Genomic DNA, 27,179 nt, shown 5'->3' on the forward strand with positions numbered 1-27,179 from the left:
GTCAACTGTAGACCTACAGGACAGTCACTGTGTTAACTGTAAACCTACAGGAAAGTCACTGTGTTAACTGTAAACCTACAGGACAGTCACGACGTTAACTGTAGACCTACAGGACAGTCACTGTGTTAACTGTAAACCTACAGGACAGTCACGACGTTAACTGTAGACCTACAGGACAGACACTGTGTTAACTGTAAACCTACAGGACAGTCAATATGTTAACTGTAGACCTACAGGACAGTCACGATGTTAACTGTAAACCTACAGGACAGTCAATATGTTAACTGTAGACCTACAGGACAGTCACGATGTTAACTGTAAACCTACAGGACAGTCAATATGTTAACTGTAGACCTACAGGACAGTCACGATGTTAACTGTAAACCTACAGGACAGTCACTGTCACTGTGTTAACTGTAGACCTACAGAACAGTCACTGTGTTAACTGTAGACTTACAGGACAGTCACTGTGTTAACTGTAAACCTACAGGACAGTCACTATGTTAACTGTAAACCTACAGGACAGTCACTGCATTAACTGTAAACCTACAGGACAGTCACTATGTTAACTGTAAACCTACAGGACAGTCACTATGTTAACTGTAGACCTACAGGACAGTCACTGTGTTAACTGTAGACCTACAGGATAGGCACTATTTAACTGTAGACCTACATAACAATTATTCTATTAGGGAAAAGATAAATAGGAATTATGGATGTGTTATGAAAGGTGATCGGACACAAACAGGGCTAGATCGAATCAGAATGGATCACACATGAAATTTGAGATAGCTTCTAACGGGAACCAGCTAGAAAATGATTTTGTTAGCCTATAGGTAAATAAAATGATTATATATATTTCTATCGTGGCCTTTCCCTTATCATTACACAATTTTACTAACAGTGATATATTAAAGGATTTCAGCGATGATAGCTCCATAAATATACAGAAGTGTATCCCCCACACTAGAGTACATAAGGTTACAGGTATAATGATAACGATCACACGGGTGATTACCACAGGTAGTCCTTCAATAGATCCAACACCAGGGCTGGTACTTATAATACTTAAATTTCCCATGAATGAAGTGCTGACAAAATAAAGGAGAACTCCGTTGGAAGCTATTTGTATCAGTTAGCAACTGTACTTTTAGATTCAATGGAAAGTTTGAAGTTGAATTAAATATTATACAGTATTCACTATTAAAAAATTCCTGATTAAATCACAGCATTTGTATGTATGATATATAGATTTATTACCACGTTTATTTCTGTTTGACAAGAGAAATCAATTATTCCGTCTTTAAACTTTTTGAATCAAATTTTCATTAAGCATGGAAACTCATGTCTGGTATATATGTATTATTTATAAACCTATAAAATGATTTTAACTTTTTAAAATCTATTAACAGGATATCTTACCATAACTCAGAAGAGTTATTTTATCATATTCATCTTTAAATGTAATTTTCCCTGTACTTAAAATATCTCAAAACTTGTTAAACTTACTTTGATTCAAAATATTCTGTGAATGAAAACTGGAAATGAACACCTAGATAGCAAAACTCTCAAATGCCAGTATTAACACTTACAAAATTATTTTAATTTGTTCAAAACAAATTTCCACATATACATACAATTGTGTCATTATTTATCTGTGTAATGTAACGTGTTCATAATTATTTTGGAAAATTGATGAGGTAAATTGTTGGCAAGTCCTTGTTGGTTTATCTTACAAAGTATAACAAGTTCGGAGGAAGAAAATATTACAGTAGCTTCAATTTCTAAATTATTCCCAGGAAACTACATTTGCAGGGGATACTTAATTGGGCTCTGTCCATCCATTTTAGAGGCTTTTCCAGGCTACAATTTAATAACTTGCAGGGGATACTTAATTGGGCTCTGTCCATCCATTTTAGAGGCTTTTCCTGACTACAATTTAATAACTTGTCAAATGATTTTAACAAAACTGTGTATGATATGTTAGACTAGTGCCCTATGTTATTGGCAAGATTTCATTTTTGATTATTTTCCTGTTACCATGGAAACATTGTCAAAAATGAAAAATTTCCTGTTTGTAAGTTTTTTCTGGGCTACAACTTGAAAACTGTTCAGCTGCTCGCTACACAAGTTTAAAGAAAAATAAGATTTGATATACATCACAATACATATATAGTGACTTACCATAAGGTAGATTTATATATGTCTGTTAAATGTTTATACAAACAGTTGGGTACAGGGGATAATTACATGTTTTGTGTCTCCTTGTCAGAATATTTAAGCTCCTCTTACCCGAGACTGTCTGGTTGTTGCTGTATTTACCTGGCATTAAGCCCACGTCTTGTAATAAGCCCACCAATTTATATTGCTGATCCATAAAAACATGCACTGATGCTACTTTATAAACCCACCCCTTGACTTTGTGTGAGAAGAGAAAACACTGGATGATGTTACTCTGAAAATAGTCAACATCTTAAAGAAGTTTGCACTGTATGATAAATGTTACCAAACATAATATTTAAGAAACAAAACTCAACACAAAAACAGCAATTAAGAAAACTTAATAGGAAAAAGTAGACATTTAATTCTGTTCCTGATAAAATTCTGTTCCTAAAATTCAAAAAAAATCTTAAAATTTATTTATTTTATTTATGAAATTTATAAAAATCTTAAAATTTATAGCAATTAACAAATTACAAAGACAAAAGCATAGTCATGAAGCTTTTATGATATTAAAACAATTTAGCCCATTTAAAGGATTCCGACAATATCTTGTTTTTGTATAATAAAAGAGACAAAAAGTACCAGCCAGTTCAGATCACAAGGATATGATTTATTAAATGTAAGAAACTTCAAAAACTGTTGCATCTGACCTTTTTTCTTTGTTTTACAAATTTTGCCCTTAAAGGTGAGAAGCAATTAAGAAGATAAGGTGTGAACTTAGAAATGTTGAACGGTCATGTTAAAGGTGGCTACGGCGTTTAGCCCGTCCTTTAGAAGTGGTATCGACACTATCACACCCAATGCATCAGTCTGTCTGATCTGCCACAGATACAGAATGTCAGGGCAAACTTCTCTTTACCTTAAAAATTTATTGATATCACAGATAAACCAAATTAATTTTGAAATATACCTGCCACTAAGGTATTGGAGCGTGACACAACTAAAGAGCAACAAGTCACTATAGGTGTTAAACATGTGCCTGACTCAATAACCATAAAAGGAAAGACGTGATTAGTAGGAGGTAAACAATAAAACAGCTGGCTAATCAACAATACTCAACGTTTTTATCTTTTCATTTTATTTTGTGTGGAAATTATCAGTCTTCAGACTCCCTGATACAATAGAGTCCTACAAGTAGGTGGCTGGGCAGGTGACCCCATACCTTTTCAGGTCTGTTCAGGGAATCATACCCCAGATATCAAGTTGGAAGATTTGTGCATCAATATCCAAAAGGCAAATAAAATAAGACTGATTATTAGAGACAATCATTCTATCTAAAACCCTGAGAAAACTCATTTGGTGATTTGTTCTAGTTATGTCTGGCTGGTTTATTTCCTAGCTAGTATCAAACATATAACATCCAATATTTAAGTTGGCTCTGACTTTAGGGACCCTCCCTAACATAATAGATAATTCTGACTTTGTAACTAGTACATACCAAGGGGACTCTCCCTAAGTTAGATAATTCTGACTTTGTAACTAGTACATACCCAGGGGACTCTCCCTAAGTTAGATAAATCTGACCAGGTAACTACTACAGACCCCAGGGACCCTCCCTAAGTTAGATAAATCTGACCAGGTAACTAGTACAGATCCCAGGGACCCTCGCTAACATGATAGATAATCTGACATAGTAACTGGTACAGACCCCGGGGACCCTCCCTTATATAGATAATCTGACCAGGTAACTGGTACAGACCCCAGGGACCCTCCCTTTTATAGATAAACTGACCAGGTAACTGGTACAGACCCCGGGGACCCTCCCTTATATAGATAATCTGACCAGGTAACTGGTACAGACCCCAGGGACCCTCCCTTTTATAGATAAACTGACCAGGTAACTTGTACTGACCCTAGGGACCCTCCCTTATATAGATAATGTGACCAGATAACTAGTACAGACCCTAGGGACCCTCTCTAACCTGATAGATAATCTGATACAGTAACTGGTACAGACCCCGGGGACCCTCCCTTATATAGATAATTTGACCAGGTAACTAGTACAGACCCTAGGGACCCTCTCTAACCTGATAGATAATCTGACTAGGTAACTGGTACAGACCCCAGGGACCCTCCCTAATATAGATAATCTGACCAGGTAACTAGTACAGACCCTTGGGACCCTCCCTAACATGATAGATAATCTGATACAGTAACTGGTACAAACCCCAGGGACCCTCCCTTATATAGATAATCTGACTAGGTAACTGGTACAGACCCCAGGGACCCTCTCTAATATAGATAATCTGACATAGTAACTGGTACAGACCCAGGGACTCTCCCTAATAAGATAATCTGACCAGATATAGTACAGACCCTGACCCTCCACCTGATAGATAATCTGACATAGTAACTGGTACAGACCCAGGGACTCTCCCTAATAAGATAATCTGACCAGATAACTAGTACAGACCCTAGGGACCCTCTCTAACCTGATAGATAATCTGACATAGTAACTGGTACAGACCCAGGGACTCTCCCTTATATAGATAATCTGACCAGGTAACTAGTACAGACCCTAGGGACCCTCTCTAACATGATAGATAATCTGACATAGTAACTGGTACAGACCCCAGGGACCCTCCCTAATAAGATAATCTGACCAGGTTACTAGTACAGACCCTTGGAACCCTCTCTAACATGATAGATAATCTGATACAGTAACTGGTACAAACCCCAGGGACCCTCCCTTATATAGATTATCTGACCAGGTAACTAGACATGACCTTTGGTATCCTCCCTTAAGATTAATTTGAGGGGGAAGTTTTCTTGGGTTTAGTAGAGCAACTGTCCCTTATCAAAAGAGGTGTATTATAAGGGAGGTAAGTCTGTAATCTATGTAATAATGATGTCATTATGTTGGGATGGCTAGTTATGAACCTTGTAAACAATACTTGTGTCAACAATCCAACACGGTCCAGTGAACATTGTAATGTGACCATTACCCATATCATGGTATTTTTTATTTTGGAACAAGGATAATTGAATGGGGTGTTTACTCATGAATGTGACACACTCATTATCTGATTTTAAAATAGTAGTAAATTTGTGTGAAATGACAGATAGTTTTCACCAAAGTCAATCCTGTGTTAAATTATCTGGGCTATTAGTGACTCTGGCCTTCATACAGTTCAGGACCCTGTTGAAGAGAGCTTCCTTTTTACTGGTCCAGGCTTGGAGAGCTGAAACCATCAAAGGTTTCTAAACAAATAAACTTTGTTCATGTTAGTTTTTTTTGTTTGCTGGCAGTTTGGATAAATATCTCCAAAAACCATCAATTTCCATTGTTTGACAGTGGTATCACATTTAGAATGCCTTGCAATTCCTGTATCATTGGCTAACAGTAATACCCATGCATCCTGTTCCAAATCTCTCTGGTTACTTCACTCTTTAGGGACTTACAACCTTATAACAATGTCAACTACAACAATACCTTGCATGAGATCATATTTTAGGATTCTAAGGTCAAAGTCACATTCACTATTAAAGGAAATTAGTCAAATATTGAACATTATTACTATGGTAATTTGAAGAGATCATTGGTATTCATGTCTTATAGACATATTCTAATGTGAAAAAAAAATTTGGTATCATAATTTTATAGGTATTCTTCTGTTTCTTTTTAGAAATTAGGAATTTGATATATCAACAACTTATAGATTGTGTTGTTTATCATGTTTGTTGACAGGTATGAAGAGGCTGCAGAGTTATGTCGTCCAATATTAGAGGCCAAGCCGTCCATGGTGGAGGTCTGGTTGTGTGTGGCTGAGCTCTATGCCCTGTATGATGACGAACAGACTCGACAGGTACTCTCATAATATTTTGGATATATAGGAATGCTTAGAAAATTATGGACTTTAAAGATAGACTCAAAATAATGAAAAGTGTCCTTGAAATATTGCAGAGTTGACAAATACCATTAAAAACTTGCAGACTTGCCAAGGACTGTTTAAAATACTGTAGACACAAAAAGGGACTTTAGGATGGGAGAGATTTACTACATACTCTGAAAATGTAACATATCGGACAAGTATGCTCTGTATCTGTACAGTTGCTATCAAAAAGTACCTATGATTTGACAAGAATGCTCAATACGGTTTCCATAGAGGAGCACCTGTTCACTCTGAAGTATATCTGCCTTGTAAACTGTTCCCTGCCTCAGAAACACTTATCTGCCGCAGAAACTGCTCTTTGCCTCAGAAACTGCTCTTTGCCTTAAAGAGTAGTCTCTACCTCGGAAACTGAGCTCAGGAAACAGGCAAGTTTTAAAGTAAAAGATGAATTGTGTAAATGATGAATTGTGTAGATGTATTCATAATGGTAGCCTGCCAATAAATTACTAAATATCCAACAAAGGAGTTTCTTCTGCAGTTTTAAAGGATATTTTCAGAATGTAATGTCATTTGAAAAGATAGTAAAACATGTAGTAAAAAGCCTCAAAGAAAAGGGCCTTTTGAACATTTTCTTTTAAATTGTTTGTAGTTGAAAAAGATGACATGATTGTTTCAGAAATAAAATTGGCCCTATCTTTTAAGTCTCATTTTTATAAAAAAAAATTCTTTAACATTCATATGGACAATCAAATTTTTGTATGTTGAAAATTTAAATTTATTCGAACAGATTTTATTTCATGGTTGAAAATGGATCCATTTGTGTGAAGATTGTCAAAACTTAGAAAAATTTATTTTGATATTCATGGTTAATTAATTCCTTTGCGGATTAAAATGGAACTATACCAGTACAGGTAAAAAGATCAAAAGAAACATCTCTAACCTTGCAAGGTCAAAAGGTTAAAGGTTAGGGGAAATCGCCCATGAATTTATATATGTATGATATAAGATTGCATCCCAAAATTTAACAGCTAGCTTGATATTTTAAAAAACTCGGAAGATTAGATAAATGTTTATTAAAGCTTCTGCTGACAGGGAAAACACTTTGATCAGAGATACTAGTACCAGGAGTCATGACAATTACACTTTTTGTGGAAAAATTGACACGTCAACTATAATTACAGCCCAAAAAAAGGAACATATAGGAGCAGTAAACATGTCACGGTGTAGGACACTAAAGGTGGAGGGTTTTAAAATCAGATTTAGGGGGCTTTATTTTAGAAAGAAAATGTGTTTTCAAAGAGGAATGAAAGTCAGGTAGATAAATGATAATGGAAACTGGAGTACTTGTGTAATAATTCATCCGGTAAGTGGGAATAATATATACCAGGACCTAAACGCTTTAAAGTGTTACATCACCGCCTTGGAAATTTCAAAGTTCAAAAAGGAAAATAAATGTAGCCAAAAAATGCAATTTCTTTGTCTAAATATCCTCCTCCTAAAATAAGAAATAATGAAGAAATTGGAGTTATGCTTGAAAAGTGAAATATCGCTATTTAACATGGTTTTGTTTGCTTTTATTTTCTTAAGGCTATTCATTTCATTGTGACTGCTGTATCTGAGTACCACAACACGCTTTTCAAATATCTTGTCTCAGTACTATTTTGCTTCCATATATGGTTGTGTGTATTTTTCATGTGCGATGTGATAATGTTTTTGATGCTGTCCTTAACAGATTTATTTCGTATTGTTCAGGTGTTCGCGGATGCCCTAGCAGCTAATGAGTTCTGTGCCAAATTGTATCACTATGCAGCCAATTTTGAACTTTCACAGGTAAGCTGCTCTATTTTAATCACCAGTTTTTACCTGTCACAGTCACTGCATCATCAGGCCTACTAGTTTTTGTCCTGTGACCACATCAAAGTGCTGCGATGGTGAGAAATAGAAGATGACTTGTGAAGGTCCCTCTGTGTATAAATATGACACCTACTTGTGAACTATGTAGTCCTGTCATTCTTGTCAATCACCAACCCAGGCTCATGAAGGCATTGACAGACATCAGATCCAAATCAGGATCATTGAAATTACACTGTATGTTGTACAATATTGATAGCTTGCTTTATATTCTATATACACATTGTTTAGTGCTCAACAAATGTTATACTTTTGTAGCGTGGGTTTTTTTCCATAGATCAAATTTTGTTTGAAGATTATTCAAAAGCAATACAACCATTTCTAGAGCTTTTCACAATGTGCCCTGTAAGTCACCTGAAACTGATGTTAGACCTACATAAATGATGGGTGACTTGTGACTGTGTAAGACCTACAGAAATGACTGTGTAAGACCTACAGAAATGACTGAGTTAGAACTACTGAAATGAAGACTCACTGTGATTGGTGTTAAACTCACAGAGATAAAGGGTCTCTTGTAACCGGTGTTAAACCTACAGAGATAAAGGGTCTCTTGTAACCGGTGTTAAACCTACAGAGATAAAGGGTCTCTTGTAACCGGTGTTAAACCTACAGAGATAAAGGGTCTCTTGTAACCGGTGTTAAACCTACAGAGATGAAGGGTCACTTGTGACCGGTGTTAAACCTATAGAGATGAAGGGTCACTTGTGAACGGTGTTAAACCTACAGAGATGAAGGGTCACTTGTGACCGGTGTTAAACCTACAGAGATGAAGGGTCACTTGTAACAAGTGTTAAACCTACAGAGATAAAGGGTATCTTGTGACTAGTGTTAATCCTACAGAGATGAAGGGTCACTTGTGACCGATGTTAAACCTACAGAGATGAAGGGTCACTTGTGACCGGTGTTAAACCTACAGAGATGAAGGGTCACTTGTGACCGGTGTTAAACCTACAGAGATGAAGGGTCACTTGTGACTGGTGTTAAACCTACAGAGATGAAGGGTCACTTGTGACTGGTGTTAAACCTACAGAGATGAAGGGTAACTAGTGACTTGGGATAGGTATGAAGGGTCTCTTGTGACTGATGTTAAATCCCACAGAGATGAAGGGTAACTAGTGACTTGGGATAGGTATACAGAGATGACGGGTCTCTTGCGACTGATGTTAAATCCCACAGAGATGAAGGGTAACTAGTGACATGGGATAGGTATACAGAGATGAAGGGTTACTTGGAAAGTGGTGTTAGACCTGCAGAGGTGAAAGGTTACTTGGAAAGTGGTACTAGACCTACAGAAATGAAGAATCACTTGTAACTTATATCAGACCTCTTATATCAGACCTACAAGGATGAAGGATTCCTTGTAACTTATATCAGACCTACAAGGACGAAGGATTCCTTGTAACTTATATCAGACCTACAAGGACGAAGGATTCCTTGTAACTTATATCAGACCTACAAGGATGAAGGATTCCTTGTAACTTATATCAGACCTACAAGGATGAAGGATTCCTTGTAACTTATATCAGACCTACAAGGATGAAGGATTCCTTGTAACTTATATCAGACCTACAAGGATGAAGGATTCCTTGTAACTTGTATTAGACCTACAAGGATGAAGGATTTCTTTAGCTGGGGTCAGCTACCCTCACAGTAATGCATCTTTCATAATATTCCAGTCTTCATTGCGTTTGTAATCCAGTATCAGACAGAACATGAAATACAGAGAATTACTGGCCCTCTTTGATGACTGTCTGTTACCTCAGGGCAGCAGTGTATCCTCTACACCAGCCAAAACAGCAGGTATCAATGACCTTTTACGGACATTTGACAGATGAACAGGTCAAAGACCACTAAATTGTTGCTTCAAATATTAACCCACGGTCTTTCAAAATATGCCTTGAGGATTGATGTTTTGAAAGCACAAGTAGTTAAGTGAAAGTGTTGCCACATCTAAACAGGCTGAGATCTGCTCCTTGGTACATATGTACTAATTACTTTTTCAGAAGTCATTAGAAATACCATCTGATCTTCTGGCTTTTTGTGAAAATTTCATTCACAAAAACTTTATGAAGTTCTTGGTAATACCTGACCATTCATCAGTGTTTTCAAAACTCCTGATAAATTTGTTCAGCCACAAATTTCTTTCCTTAGCTTCAATCAAGGTTTAATATTTATTTTAAAATACACAACTTTTCTGATAAAGCTCGGACAACATCATGTGACATTTACACACTGTCATCACAGATTATCGAGAGAGCTTAACCTTTTTAACATTTTTGATCTTGTTCGTGACTTGATTTGTTGGTGGACTTTTGTACTTTAGTATGGAATATGTGTATAAATGAGTTTGTCACAAACTAAAAGCTGGCAGAGTCCTTTCTTTATGATCTATGATAAGACCTGTAACATTTTACATTTATAACACAAAGCCAGCTTTCATTTCCATTGCTTTAACAACAATGATTGATGCAAAGATAAAGAAAATTTGTAAATCATTTCACTTTGAGAGAAAGAAAAGTATTTGTGTCCTGAACATTACCAGGGATTCCTGTGTATCATAAGTTGACATGTTTAGTTGCCTGTTTTGCTAGAAAAGTGTCAAAATTACCCAGGAATATTTATGAAGATGAGGAATGTAGATGAGAAGGAAATGTAGATGGATAAAAAGTAAGTGGATCTCCTGGCCAGCGAGCTATATGTTTTTTGCACATTGTGTAATAGTGAAACTGACATGCAATTCATCTCTGCTGTACTACAGGTGACTTGAAAGAACTGTTCGTGTTTAATGTGAAATGTGTGAATTCACATGATTTAAGATCTTTTCTCATCAATACAACAAGAAATTTGTTTGAATTCATTTGCTGCAAAAGATGCAGAACAGAAAGTGCCCTAAGGTGTTATAGTGTCAGGTTAGTGTAAGGGTAAAATTTGTCACCCCCAAGCACCTGGTACAGTGATTTGTAACTTAATGTCAACCCCATTATTCCTGGTCCACTCAGCAGGAGGAAGGTCGAAGCAACTTGTCATCTCAATTAACATTAAACCTGTCTGAAGCTGGTAGTCAGACTGTTCTTCCATGTCTTACTGTTTGGTGAAGTTAACATCAGAATTTGAAAAGAAACAAGAAAAGTATTCAATCGTGCTATAACAGAGGGTAAATAGATCGCTTCTAGATGATTTCTATTTAACAAAGAAGACTTAAGGTGAAAGATAACAAACTTCACACTAAATTATCCTTCACTCTGAAATAGAAAATTTGTCATCTGTAAAAATTTTCACCTTGAACTTGAAATCATACGATCACAAAGTTCAGTCGCCTATCTCTTACTGTGAACTGAAATTTTGCATATCTGATTTCAGGTTTCAGATTTACTGTATGCTTCAAGATTTAACATTCCAAATCATATAATGTCTCACTTTAAACTTCAAATTATGTTACATCTCACTTTACCCTTCATATTATGTTACTTCTCACTTTACCCTTCATATTATGTTACTTCTCACTTTATACTTCAAATCATGTTACGTCTTATTTATACTTCAAATCATGTTATGTCTTATTTACACTTCAGATCATGTTACATCTCACTTTACACTTCAAATCATATTATGTCTCACTTTACACTTCAAATCATGTTACTTCTCACTTTACACTTCAAATCATGTTACGTCTCACTTTACACTTCAAATCATGTTACGTCTTATTTACACTTCAAATCATGTTACATCTCACTTTACACTTCAAATCATATTATGTCTCACTTTACACTTCAAATCATGTTACTTCTTATCCATACTTCAAATCATGTTACATCTCACTTTACACTTCAAATCATGTTACATCTCACTTTACACTTCAAATCATGTTACGTCTCACTTTATACTTCAAATCATGTTACGTCTCACTTTACACTTCAAATCATGTTACGTCTCACTTTACACTTCAAATCATGTTACGTCTCACTTTACACTTCAAATTATGTTATGTCTCACTTTACACTTCAAATCATGTTATGTCTCACTTTACACTTCAAATTATGTTACGTCTCACTTTATACTTCAAATCAAGTTATGTTTCACTTTACGTTTCAAATTTTGTCATCTCAATCTTAATACTTTAAATCTTTATTCACTACTTCAAATCCGGTTATCCCTAACTTTACTCTTTAAATCAGATCATCTCACTGGTTACACTTCAAATCACTTCATCAATCAGTTCACACTTTAAATCAGGTCATCTCGCAGTTCACACTTTAAATCAGGTCATCTAGCAGTTCACACTTTAAATCAGGTCATCTAGCAGTTCACACTTTAAATCAGGTCATCTCACTGGTTACACTTCAAATCACTTCATCAATCAGTTCACACTTTAAATCAGGTCATCTAGCAGTTCACACTTTAAATCAGGTCATCTCGCAGTTCACACTTTAAATCAGGTCATCTAGCAGTTCACACTTTAAATCAGGTCATCTCGCAGTTCACACTTTAAATCAGGTCATCTAGCAGTTCATACTTTAAATCAGGTCATTTAGCAGTTCACACTTTAAATCAGGTCATCTAGCAGTTCACACTTTAAATCAGGTCATCTCGCAGTTCACACTTCAAATCAGGTCTCACTTTATAATTTAAATCATACTTCGCAGTTCATACTTTAAATCAGGTCACTTTACACTTCAAATCAGTTCATACTTTAAATCAGGTCATCTCGCAGTTCACACTTCAAATCAGGTCATCTCGCAGTTCATACTTTAAATCAGGTCATCTCGCAGTTCATACTTTAAATCAGGTCATCTAGCAGTTCACACTTTAAATCAGGTCATCTCGCAGTTCACACTTTAAATCAGGTCATCTCGCAGTTCACACTTCAAATCAGGTCATCACGCAGTTCATACTTCAAATCAGGTCATCTCGCAGTTCACACCTTAAATCAGGTCATCTCGCAGTTCACACTTTAAATCAGGTCATCTCGCAGTTCACACTTCAAATCAGGTCATCTCGTAGTTCACACTTTAAATCAGGTCATCTCACAGTTCACACTTTAAATCAGGTCATCTCGCAGTTCATACTTCAAATCAGGTCATCTCGCAGTTCACACTTTAAATCAGGTCATCTCGCAGTTCACACTTTAAATCAGGTCATCTCGTAGTTCACACTTTAAATCAGGTCATCTCACAGTTCACACTTTAAATCAGGTCATCTCGCAGTTCACACTTTAAATCAGGTCATCTCGCAGTTCACACTTCAAATCAGGTCATCTCGCAGTTCACACTTTAAATCAGGTCATCTCGCAGTCCACACTTTAAATCAGGTCATCTTGCGATTCATACTTTAACACATTATAATTCAGATCACAGTTATAGGTGAGACTAACATTGACATAGTTTTGATCATAAAGAAGCTGGGGGTTGAGGTCAGTACATTATATTACACAAATTATTTAACTGAAATTTGTTTATATTTATAACAGGGATATTTTGTGGATACTTTATCAGCTACCTGATGGTGCTAACGGCTCTATTCTGCAAAGTTCTGGTGCATGTTTGTTACAGAGGGAAGAGGATAAAGCACTCGTGTGTCTGGAGCAAAGCATTATCAGTTACTATGATGTGTCCACCACAGAGACGCGATTTGTTGACCCCAACCAGCTTTTCTGGTCTGTATACGCACTCACTCTATCTTGTTTTGGGGTCGTTTGTCGGGAAGTCAATAAATGGTTTCTACTCAAGAGTTCACTTAAATGTTTTCTTTATCAACTCAGCAAGTGACAGAAATAGCTTTAAATGGTTGTTGGACTGATGCCTTATTTTGAAGGTCATTGAAAGGTTCCTTACAGGTGCAATTTAAAAATAATTTTTATTAATTAGAAAAAGGACTGACTGTTATTATCTGCTAAATGTAATTGGGCATTATCTGTTTAAATTTATAGTTTAGTTAGTGTGAATTAAAAAAGTTGTTTTAGTGGCTCACTGAGAGAAAATAAACAATAAAACAGAAACTGTAGCTGCTTATTTTTGGAATGTTGTTCCTAGACAAAAAAAACATGGCCATAGGGTGACAGAGTTATATTTGCTGAAAATTTGGCAAACAAAGGAAATGAAAGCAATAATAATGTAATTTTATGAACCCTGTGGGTCTTTTGTAACAGCCTACTTTTAGATGAAGCTGTTCCATTGAACTTCCAACCTCCCCCCTATAAAGAAGGTGTGACAGAAGAAGTTATAAAGGCTGACCTACCTTACCTATGGCTTAATTACTGGTAAGTATGCTGCTGATGTCATCAGTCTGTGGTAATAGACCTGTACATATACATATCTGACAATAGTATCATCTCCAAGGACGTTCAGTCTTTTTCTTAGAATAAAGGAAAATTAGAAGTAAAAATTTGATACCTGAGAGTATAAAAATATGGGATAACTTTTTATATAAGTTATGAGTATTCATTTGCCATTAACTCATTTAAACTGTTGTGTGTTTCTGCAATACGCCATGCAAATCTATGTACAAATTTTGACTTGAGTCAAGTATTGGGCTTATTACAGGACTATGATACAATGTTTGTTTGTAATTCTACAGAACAGAATAGGTACGGGTTGGCTATTACCAGGCAATGGTCTTATTACCAGGCAATGGGCTTATTACTGGAATGGGCTTATTTTCTAGATAAATATAATAATAAATAAAGAAACAGCATGTTATGAAAATATTAAAAGATCACAAGTTTATTTTATCATAAAGAAGATGAATTGATAAAAATACGATTCATCCAAGCTAGAATGTATTTTATACGACGGTGTCTGACAAAGTCATGTGACAGTAGTGAGAGTGAAAACATCTGGTATATAAAGTGACAAGTAAGTGGCTAGTCAATGATGACAATAAAATAGGTATATAGGTGTCCTTACATCAAACAGAGGGGGAAGTGTTAACTCTCACACAATAATACCTAACACTGATATCTAGGTTATGGTCAAACTTGATGGATAACGTTTGACAGTTTCTCAAGAAAACAGGTGTCAAAATATTCCGTGATCGTGACAATAGAATAATAGATTAGATATTGACAGTTTATTAAAAACAGGTATGTGTAGTTGGTTTGTTAAAGATGAATTATACAGTGTTTTCTCTGTGTTAACTGGTGCTGGCACTGTTTAATATTGATCATATATCTAGAGAGATCTGTTAACATTTGACATCTACTGAATACAGATCTATTGATATGATTGGTAGATGTTCAACGGTCATTGTTAGGACAAGATGGATTATGGGTAGACGTCATCACTGAAACTTATGAAATATTTATAATCACACCAGTGATAATCATAACTGCAAATAGATGGAATACGACAAATTATTTACATAAAACTCAAGAACACATGAAGACTTTTTTTATTGGCAAGCAAAACAGATTTGTTGAATGAAAGATCAACTGATGTCACAAAAAATGTGAAACAAGTGGTTAGAATTATGCAAGGGGTTTTATGGTAGGAGGAAACCTCATCACATGTTGTCAGGCAGGTGATCTCATATCCTATTCCATGTTATTTGAAAAGCAAACCCATGATCACCTTTGCGAAAGGTGCATGGAAACAAGTTTTCTTAAAAAATTGTGAATATTTAAAGAAATGAAAGATTAAATTTGATTTCAAAACTCAATTCCTAAATGTTTTATGTTATCATAATTATAAAAAAGTTACAATTTTGTGCTGAAAAATATATATTGTTGTCAGTAACAACTTAAATTAAGTAAATTATCCTGTGTACGTTTTGTTTTGTTTTGTTTTTTTTAGGTGATAAGGTTTCTCATTGTTTTGGCCAGCATATATCTTTTAATTATCAGATTTTTGTGCCCAACTTACATTTTACAACTAATGGGGTTGTCTGAATCTTCTCTGTCAAGGAATAACACTTACAATATTGTTGAGTTTCAACAGGTTATTTACATGTGCAATTAATTGCTCTGGTCAGTGCTGTCGGTTGGACACCATCCATACCTTCAGGGCTACAGAATGTAACCTTTCTCAGATACAGCAACTTTCTATTTGTCATCAGATTATATACATCCTCGAGATCACTTGTGGTCTGATATTCCTGCGCTCTATTCTGGACTGCTGAAGTATACAGAGATAATTGTATACCTGAATTCTCAGATGATGCTGTTGAAACACTTCAAACAATGTCCCAATCATTCTTGTTTTTTAAAATTAAATTTCTGGTGAAACTGACCATGAAAAAAACTTTGAAAACAAACTTATTAATAGTTTTTTACTTTATTCCAAATTTTTATCAGGAAACACCAAATTTTTCTTAATTGAGTTAATCCAGAACCTGTATGTCGTTTATAAAGAGGGTTTATATCCTTCTGACAATTAGTTTGTCTTCTAATAAATTGGTTTATCATTCTTTGGTTTAGTTTGTCTTTAAATAAAGTAGTGTATCTTTCTGGAGTTTCGTTTGTGTTTAAATGAATTGGTTTACCATCTTTTGTTTACTCTGGTCACTGTACCAGGTAAAGTTCTGTGATAATCTGGACTGATAAATTTCAAAAACAAAGCAAACTTACTTCCAGGAACTACAAATTTTCAATTGACATTTTTGTTTGGTCATTTACATATGTGTTTTATTGTATAAGATTGTTCATATTTTTACACTGTTGTATAGCCATATTAAAAGGCTGTTTTGAAAAATATTTTCACTTTTATTGGTAGGTAGTAAAAAAAAATTCCATACTTTATAATAAGGCTTTTTAGCGAACAGGTTTATCCAGTATGTATTTCTACACCACAGATATTTTCACTAAGCTTCTGTTTTACCACAGAAACCCAAACATGTTAGGTTTTTAAATAGAGACCTTGATCATAGGTGTAATATTTCTGTGTTTGCCCTAATCTTTGCTGTAAATATCAGATTTAGGTGCAGTTCATCTTAATTCCATCAGATTGTGTCCCTGAATGCAGCAGGAAATGGTGTAGAAGTAACCAATGTCCTCAGAATGCTATGAATAGTGTAGTAGATGATTTCCTTTGAACTTAATTCAGACATCAACATTTTTTCGTCTTAATCTGACGTGCAATCTTTGATATGGAGAAGAAAATGTGGGGACTACTTTCTGTGGTGGAGGCATTGTAGTGTAAAGAAATGCCGTATCAGATATTAGCCTACCACACACCTGTAGGTATATCATTAGCTGGTAAATCATGGCTTGGCAGGAACAAAATCGTGTGTAGGAAGTAGTGGGACAATCCAATCTTATCATTATCCATGTGTCAACCACAACAACTTTTACTGTTTGTGGAAGTCGGTTCAGAAATGGAAAAAGCTAATGATATTTCACATGATTGTTGGTGTCTTCTTTGAATGCTGTACACCCATTTGTCTATGTTACCGGTTTTTGGCTTTTTACATGAAGTCCTTTTAGATTACATCAAACAGAATACTGAAAACTGTTTGAAGTTTGTAATTAAGTGGGGAAAATTGTCAATACCACAAAATCCATTTCATCCCATTAATGACAATTATCTAAAATCTTCAGCTGAAGTTAACAAGTTTTTATTTTTATGATCGAGTGAAATTTGATAGAACAATTTTAAATGTAGTTTTATACTGTTTATTGTCTATAGATTTTTGAAGTTATGTAAATTATAGACACAAAAGTTTGACTTGTGTTATAACCAGATTCCATCCCAACACACATTTAATGCTTTCCACCCCAAGATATTTTGTCCCTTTTCAAATCAGGTGCAGGATCTGTTACGATAAGCTGTATATTTGAAAGATCTTAAGATAACAAAAAATTTAGTCAAATATATGTGTTTGTATCTAGAGGCAATGCAGATACATATATGTCTAGATCTCTTGTCCTGATATAGCAAATCCATGTTAATTCTTCAACAAGCAGGAGAACAGGTTAACTCAATGAGACATCAAATCCTGTGCATGTCCATGTTCTGTATTCTTTAAGTGTTAAAAATAATAGCAAGTGATAAACAAAACTGTGCATGACAACACCAGGTTTTTGTGAACATGTGTGAATAATTACGATAAAGATAGACATAATTTCTATAATCCAGCTCCCTGTCAGAATATAACATAATCTGTCACTTATCCTCTCCTGGGTGTTGTATATGTTGTGAACAAGATGATTATTGTTGTATGTACCTTTGATGTCTTATGTTTGACATAACATTAAATCTTCATATCAAGTGTATTCAATATAGATATAGTACTACAGAAAGTAACCACAAACAAATTTTTTTTTTTTCACTTCTGCAAATTTTTTCTGTCATTATTGTCGTTTAAGTAAGGTTAGGAGTGGACTTTTGATCTGCCAACATCTTGTTCACGTCTATTTGCTGTATCCCCCTGGAGGTAGCGGACCAGAGTACTGGAACGTGACACCGCCTTCATAATTAATAACTAGTCCCTGACATGCGTGGATGTAGTCGACTGTTTCTCACCTTAACCCCTGGGGCCCTGTCACCTGCTCTCATCTGCATCCTTTATCTTTATACAACAGTTTACCTTGAAGTTCTGTCACCATACAGATGGAAAATGTTACTGAGGATTTTTAAAGACTTTTTTTATTTGTCTCTTTGAATTACTCTGATGTGTTTTGTTAATAAGAATGGGTGATCATCTGAAGGGACAAAGGTGATATTTTCTTGACCACTGGTACTATTTATAACTCTTAACTCTGCATACTGACATGGTTTTGTGGTCAACTCCTAACTCCCCATGATCAATAAACTTTGAAAACTTGGTCTCATCTCAAAAGATTACCATTTAGGATAAGACAAAGAAAAAATTACGTTGAATCTGACTGAACACTTCTGAGTGAACACCACTCTTTTATTGAAGTGTTTGTTGTCCCAGCCTTTATTAGGGCTAACTCACTATTGTTGGCCCTCCATTACTACTAGGTGTTTGTGGTCCCAGCCTTTATTAGGGCTATCTCACTATTGTTGGCCCTCCATTACTACTAGGTGTTTGTGGTCCCAGCCTTTATTAGGGCTATCTCACTATTGTTGGCCCTCCATTACTACTAGGTGTTTGTGGTCCCAGCCTTTATTAGGGCTAACTCACTATTGTTGGCCCTCCATTACTACTAGGTGTTTGTGGTCCCAGCCTTTATTAGGGCTATCTCACTATTGTTGGCCCTCCATTACTACTAGGTGTTTGTGGTCCCAGCCTTTAATAGAGCTATCACACTATTGTTGGCCCTCCATTACTACTAGGTGTTTGTGGTCCCAGCCTTTATTAGGGCTATCTCACTATTGTTGGCCCTCCCTCCATTACTACTAGGTGTTTGTGGTCCCAGCCTTTATTAGGGCTATCTCACTATTGTTGGCCCTCCCTCCATTACTACTAGGTGTTTGTGGTCCCAGCCTTTATTAGGGCTATCTCACTATTGTTGGCCCTCCATTACTACTAGGTGTTTGTGGTCCCAGCCTTTATTAGGGCTATCTCACTATTGTTGGCCCTCCATTACTACTAGGTGTTTGTGGTCCCAGCCTTTATTAGGGCTATCTCACTATTGTTAACCCTCCATTACTACTAGGTGTTATGGAGTAACCTGTATGTTCTAGTATGACAGAACTCATTACAAACTTTTTTTCACTGTGATCTATGTTCATACTTTAAAAAGCTACTATCTAGTATAAAAAGCACAAATTAATGATGAAAACGTTGTAACACATTTTAATGTTGGTTTCTCAGGATAGGTCAAGAACCACAATAACACGAAGTTTGTAGCCATATTTCAAATGAATGTATATCCCTAAAAAAACACCTATAACAAACTGGAGATCTTGTCCTCGTTATTATGAATATCAGAAATGTATGTTTCCAAGCCTGGTGACTGTAAAATTACTGTCTCTGTTTCAGAGTAGTGTTAAAAATTGAGATGAGAATGGATATGATCTATATTCAGGATTTGTTCTCCTCACCAAAATAAGTAAAATAGAATAGATATATTGTGTTATCTGTTTGATTTCTTTTGTATTTTCTCCTATATACAGGATAACATAAAAACTTCATTGTTCACATGAAAAAAAATCTTTCTAAAACAAAATGTGTCAGATAAAGATCAGGAAAACAGAGAATGAAAGAAAGGGGGATTACACTCCAAATGTGAAAGGAGTAGGTTGGTGTGGCTTGTACATAGGGAGAGAAAGAAAGGGGATTACACTCCAAATGTGAAAGGAATAGGTTGGTGTGACTTGTACATAGAGAGAGAAAGGGGATTACACTCCAAATGTGAAAGGAATAGGTTGGTGTGACTTGTACATAGAGAGAGAAAGAAAGGGGATTACACTCCAAATGTGAAAGGAATAGGTTGGTGTGACTTGTACATAGAGAGAGAAAGAAAGGGGATTACACTCCAAATGTGAAAGGAATAGGTTGGTGTGACTTGTACATAGAGAGAGAAAGGGGATTACACTCCAAATGTGAAAGGAATAGGTTGGTGTGACTTGTACATAGAGAGAGAAAGGGGATTACACTCCAAATGTGAAAGGAATAGGTTGGTGTGACTTGTACATAGAGAGAGAAAGGGGATTACACTCCAAATGTGAAAGGAATAGGTTGGTGTGACTTGTACATAGAGAGAGAAAGAAAGGGGATTACACTCCAAATGTGAAAGGAATAGGTTGGTGTGGCTTGTACATAGAGAGAGAAAGGGGATTACACTCCAAATGTGAAAGGAATAGGTTGGTGCGTCTTGTACATAGAGAGAGAAAGAAAGGTGATTACACTCCAAATGTGAAAGGAGTAGGTTGGTGTGGCTTGTACATAGAGAGAGAAAGGGGATTACACTCCAAATGTGAAAGGAATAGGTTGGTGTGGCTTGTACATAGAGAGAGAAAGAAAGGGGATTACACTCCAAATGTGAAAGGAATAGGTTGGTGCGTCTTGTACATACTATTAAATATGGCCTTTGTCACTCAGCTGACAGAGCATGTTTCTTTATCTATGTTGGTAGAGTATGCATTATCATCTTGGAGAGCAGGGTTTGATTCCTGTCAAGATAATCAACATGTGTTTTTCCCTGTTCCATCATACTAGTGTGTACTGTTAATGTTACATGTTAATGTCCTGTTCCATGTTACAGCATACTGTTGTGTACTGTTAATGCTACATGTTAATGTCCTGTTCCATGTTACAGCATACTGTTGTGTACTGTTAATGCTACATGTTAATGTCCTGTTCTGTGTTATCTGTGTTACAGCATACTGTTGTGTACTGTTAATGCTACACGTTAATGTCCTGTTCTGTGTTACAGCATACTGTTGTGTACTGTTGATGCTACACGTTAATGTCCTGTTCTGTGTTACAGCATACTGTTGTGTACTGTTAATGCTACACGTTAATGTCCTGTTCTGTGTTACAGCATACTGTTGTGTACTGTTGATGCTACACGTTAATGTCCTGTTCTGTGTTACAGCATACTGTTGTGTACTGTTGATGCTACACGTTAATGTCCTGTTCTGTGTTACAGCATACTGTTGTGTACTGTTGATGCTACACGTTAATGTCCTGTTCTGTGTTACAGCATACTGTTGTGTACTGTTGATGCTACACGTTAATGTCCTGTTCTGTGTTACAGCATACTGTTGTGTACTGTTAATGCTACATGTTAATGTCCTGTTCTGTGTTACAGCATACTGTTGTGTACTGTTAATGCTACATGTTAATGTCCTGTTCTGTGTTACAGCATACTGTTGGAGCTACAAGGGGATGATAGTCAGGCAGTGGAAGCTTACGAAACCGCTCTCAGTACTCTTACCAACGTAGTGGACATCACCCGTGTGTGGTCAAGGTCAGTACCCCAACAAACATAATGATCTAACTGTAAGTGGTCAAGGTCAGTACCTCAACAAACATAATGACCTATCTGTGAGTGGTCAAGGTCAGTACCTCAACAAACATAATGATCTATCTGAGAGTGGTCAAAGTTACTACCAGTTATTGTGTGGTCAAGGGTAATACTCGCATGACTTTGATGATATATTTCTGTGTGTGGTCAAGGTCAATACTCACTTTTTTTGGTGTGGTCAAGGTCATCCCTCAGACCATATTTAGGTGTGGACATGGTCATTCCTCAGACCATTTATTGTGTGATGAGAGTTAAAACTCGGATGAGGCCAATGATATACATTATGGGGTCAAGGTCATTACTCATGACATTTTGTGTGTGGTCAAGCTCAATCCTTGTACAGGAATGGTTTTTTATATCGTGTGAGGTCAAGATAATAGTGTGTGTGATGAAGGTTAGTACAGAACGTTTGTCCTTCAGATGTCCTTACATCTGTATTGATCTTACTAAGTGTTAAAATGTTGTATCATTTGTTTCCTTGTCATGCTATTTTTTCCAGTTACATTGGCTTCCACAACCGTAGACTGAAGCTGCAGCGCACTGTGACCCCGGACATAGCTCGCAGTTTCTTTGACCTAGTCCGACGGGCAGTGAGTTGTATGCCAACCAAGTATGAGGTGCCTTACAACGAAGGGATATACTGGTTTAATTATCGACATGTCAACAAAGTGATCCAGCAGTATATGGCTTGCCTGCCTCCGGACCAGAAGTCTTCTAGCTACAACATGTTTGTCTCGTACTTCCCCGACAACATGGACCTCCTACTTCAGTAAGACCATGGCTCATGTCTGTATTGTATCTTATTAAACGTATATAAACATATCGAACAAATTCCTGTCTGTCCATTTTACTCATTATTCTGAATTTATCACAGTTGTTATTGTTATTTATGTTGTAAGGTTATGAGTCTCTTTACAGTGTTGTTTTTTGTTGCTATGACATGTAGGGCTTGTGGCCATGCTATAGGCCAAGATGACCTTCAGACTGCCCGGGGTCTCTGTACCACAGCTACCTTCACCCACACTCAAAACCTTCACCTATGGAACATGTGAGTGATGTCATCTAGGGGAGCTTGATTTCTGGCAGTACTGGGCCAAACTCTAAACATGACTTATAAATAATAAAAACTGAAAAAGAAATTGTTACGTTAAGGCTGGCTCAGTTCTTTTTACAGCTGAGTATTAAAATTATAAATTTCATAATAACAAAAAATTATCTACATTTAGTTTTACAATGAGATAATTGATGGCATTCATGTATGTATGAATGCCTTTGTATGCAATAACAATATGAAAGTGGTACTATCTGTACAGAAAAATGATCCCAAATTGTCAACATTCAACATATTATTAGATAGTCACTGAAATTGTGACAAACATGGTGGTTGGTTTAATTGTATACATAGTACCAAATATATAAATTTGGGACAATTTTCCTGTAACAAATTATTGTTAATATTAGATATTTAACAAAAGAAAAAGAATCCAGTATTTTATGTAAACAATTTATTTCCATCAAAATAAAACTTCTTACCTAAGTGAAAATGAAGAAAGAAAAAGAAACTAGGGAAAAAATATGTTGATACATATATGTAAGCTTATAGAAGTTTGTCCACAGCTTAGGTTTGTTCACAGATTTTCAGGTGTCGGGTAAGTTTCATAATTAGTACAATAACTACACCAGGTACTGTTCACCTACACTGAATTCTGGTATTTTTTGTTCTTTTTTTTTTTGTTTTTTCTGTTTTACGACATTTTTACTGCAAGCTATTGGTAAAGTGGGGGAAGTATGAACCATTATAAAAGTGACCTTTACAATATTCCAACACCATCTTTATATGTTTAGTGAGACAAGTGTTAGTGTTCTTGATGTTGTTGTTTTAGCTGGAATTATTGTAGGTGTGAATGTCTAGGTATTTTGATGTAAACACTTACATTGGTGTTGTAGTTGGCCCTCTATCAGACTTCTGTCGTATTAAAATGTGAAGGTGAATGTTGTGTAATTGTCTTATTTCCAGGCTAATATCACTGACCAGTCAGTTAGAGGGAAGAAAGGAGGTATGTAGACCTTAAAACACAACATTTTGCCAGACAATAATAGGATTGCTGCATATTTCCTCACTGCTTTCTTCAATCTGTTATAGTTTTAAGTAACTAAACTCAATATACAATATATTGAGTCAGTCTCTGTTCATTTAGTGTCTTTGATCAGGGTTTCAAGGTCAAGGTCACCATTACTATTTATGGACATTTGCCAAACATTGGTACTGTTATGCATGAAAGCAAGGACATTCATATCCAGTATGGTTGTGATTTTCATTGATATAGATATTTCTAGTATTTCATCATGAAACATTATCAGATCCTGCCTGTGGTTTTCTTCTCCTCATGTAGTGTAGTTGTCGACATCCTATTTCTTTTACAGGTCCGACAGATATTCCACAGAGCAGTTCAAGCCTTGCCGTATTCTGCCTCACTATGGAAAGATGTACTGACACAATACCATGATTCCTCTGTTCATCAACATTGTCTTCTAAATGTCTTAACTATTGTGTATAGGGAAAATTAGAAGTAAATAAATGGTGAAAGAACAGAAGTGTTAAATAATAAAGCTGATTTCAATGTCTTCTTGTATAACTTTTCTTAGTTGTATCTGTTAAATCATACCAGACCATTGTTACAATTGTTATGTGTGATAAGTAGAAAATGTCTTGTATTTACAGTTTCTGCTGTTTGAGATCACCCAGAGGTCATCAGAGGTTGTGCCAAAAATCCTTCATAAGTGTCGAGACATTGGAATACCTATCCAGGAATATGCTGACGTCCTAACCAAGCCTTCCTAAGATCGACCCTAAATACTTTCTAGGTGCTCTAAGTTTAGTTATTAGTTTCTTTAAATTTTATGGTATAGCCTTCATCAAGTGCAATAGACATTTAAAACCATTAAATATTTATAAATCATCTATTAGTTTATCCAGACATGTGGACTGTGATTATGATTGGACAATCAGGAGGTTTGGATACAGACAACTTGGCTCGTTGGGCCTGTGATTGAGGAAGGTCCCGTAAGTATGCTACACTTTCAGCCCTTAATATGATCACAAACATTTGTAACCATGTATCATCTACTTTAAATACATCACTGTGGTGGTAGAAAACCAAACTTTTTTGATCTATTTTAATTTTGTTTATATCCGAGACATATTAAGGGCTGTACTTTCACTGTATGTAGTGTGTACTTGTTTTTGTCGTCTGTGTTGGTGTGAGAGTGTGAGAAAACCTAACCAGCTTTGGTTCCACAGCTACTGACCAGCCATGTTCCCTGACATCCAAACAAAATGGAGTTTAAACTTGAAGATTTCATCACAGTAAATGTTTAAGGAAACAGTTTGAAATAAAGAAAAGTATTCTGCATTTGTGGATAACCACCGGAGAATGTTGACACAAGACACCAAAGATTTGAACGAAGATTCTATAGATATGAATTATGATTCAAATGAGCTGTACAAGATCAGGGTAAACCAAGGTCAAGGTCGTTTTATCATATAGCAATGGAACTGTCAAGGTCCACTTGACTCTGTTTCGAGATATCAAGGTCAGCTGTAAGAGACGTGTCCCTGGTGTTGATATGTACTGCTGTGTGTCACGTTATCTGCTATCATCAGAGAGGCTGAATCAAGACATCATATGGAATAACCAGGACTGAGACCATAAGGATAAGGACCAATGGATAGACACCAGAATTTAGGGAGAAGTCACACTTCAGCAAAGAACTTTAGTCACATAATGGTTGTCTTTTGTTCACTCGTCATAAGACCATATTCAAAGTTGTTCACTATATCCTGGTGGAGTTTTCTAGATATTTCAAGTTTTATATATACACATATTTACATTCACAATAAATTCCAGATTCAAGATAAAAACAACTTTTAATATGGTCACACTGTATGTACAAGTTATTTCAAGTAAAATGTTGATATCATAGTTTCAGTTCTGCAGATATAGAACAGTGAACCACATTGATTCTGAAACATAGGTATTGAACTATTGAAGACACTGCCTATGTATTTTAGACTGAAAGTATCAGTAAGAACAGTATTATGAAGACTTTTTTTTCTGTCTTGAGTCTTGAAATAACTTAAATTTGTCTCAATGAACTGTATGCACTTATAGATCTAGTAGAAAACAGCATAAATTTATTTTGTAGTGAATTAGATTTTGTAATTAAGATTTTATGGAAAAACAAATCTTTAGGTTGGAGCTTTTTGTTTATAAATGACACCATACATAACAACAAATAAAGTATATATTATGATTGCTTATACAAGTGTATTGAATTTGCTTTGTTCCTATGGTGTGTAATTTATTATTTGAAACTATTCTGCTGATACAGGTATATATTCATCCAAATCCATGTATTTGTTTATATTATTGACTGTTCCAAATCTTTACATCAGTATGTAATGTGTATACAAAATGTATGCTGTTTTCCTGGTTGTATTGATGTTGTTATTGATGTTGTTTACTCCCAAATAAATAATCTCAATTTAAATTATGGACTTTGTTATTGATTCCATCATAAGATGGAGGTTTTGTCAAAGTCATGTTTATCTGTCTTTCTGGTCCCATATTTACAAGCATCCAAAACTGATGACAAAGTATTAAACTGACATAAGTAAGTTAATTTTTAACTTTAAAACTTTAAATCATGGTCTGCTGCATACCATTGTGAAATCGAGAGGTAAACATGGGAGCCAGTCAAAGTGGAAGAAGAAACATGTTTGTCTCACTGCACACAGACATCTTTCAGAAAACAAATTAAAAAAGTATTCAAAAGTACCAATATATGATCGACAATTAATGAAAACAACAGAATCTTTTCATTCAAATATTGATTTCATAAAAGCTCTTTAAACTCAAAGTTAACACCAGACAGTAACACTGACTTTATTGCTATGTGTAGTAACACATGACATCTGACTTTATTACTATGTGTAGTAACACATGACATCTAACTTTATTGCTTTGTGTAGTAACACATGACATCTGACTTTATTGCTATGTACAGTAACACATGACATCTAACTTTATTGCTTTGTGTAGTAACACATGACATCTGACTTTATTGCTATGTGTAGTAATACATGACATCTCACTGACTTTATTACTATGTGTAGTAACACATGACATCTAACTTAATTGCTATGTGCAGTAACACATGACATCTAACTTTATTGCTTTGTGTAGTAACACATGACATCTAACTTAATTGCTATGTGTAGTAACACATGACATCTCACTGACTTTATTACTATGTGTAGTAACACATGACATCTAACTTAA

The 27,179-nt window shown here is 35.6% G+C and overlaps 1 protein-coding gene across 1 annotated transcript in view; it reads left to right on the forward strand.

The window, feature by feature from the left end:
- LOC132547940 (zinc finger C3H1 domain-containing protein-like) overlaps positions 1-26,388 on the forward strand; it is a 62,501-nt gene extending 36,113 nt beyond the window's left edge. Inside the window, exons 25-34 of the mRNA XM_060211749.1 lie at positions 5,912-6,029; positions 7,809-7,886; positions 13,517-13,620; positions 14,113-14,223; positions 21,676-21,780; positions 22,337-22,606; positions 22,784-22,885; positions 23,855-23,894; positions 24,262-24,324; positions 24,560-26,388. Of these exons, the coding sequence (XP_060067732.1) occupies positions 5,912-6,029; positions 7,809-7,886; positions 13,517-13,620; positions 14,113-14,223; positions 21,676-21,780; positions 22,337-22,606; positions 22,784-22,885; positions 23,855-23,894; positions 24,262-24,324; positions 24,560-24,679 (1,111 nt within the window). The 3' untranslated portion in view covers positions 24,680-26,388. The remainder of the gene's footprint in view (positions 1-5,911; positions 6,030-7,808; positions 7,887-13,516; positions 13,621-14,112; positions 14,224-21,675; positions 21,781-22,336; positions 22,607-22,783; positions 22,886-23,854; positions 23,895-24,261; positions 24,325-24,559) is intronic.
- The last annotated feature ends 791 nt before the right edge of the window (positions 26,389-27,179 follow it).

Source organism: Ylistrum balloti, unplaced genomic scaffold (genome assembly GCF_031769215.1).
Source record: "Ylistrum balloti isolate Yb309-2 unplaced genomic scaffold, AGI_CSIRO_Ybal_v1 Utg369990, whole genome shotgun sequence".
NCBI classification, from domain to species: domain Eukaryota; kingdom Metazoa; phylum Mollusca; class Bivalvia; order Pectinida; family Pectinidae; genus Ylistrum; species Ylistrum balloti.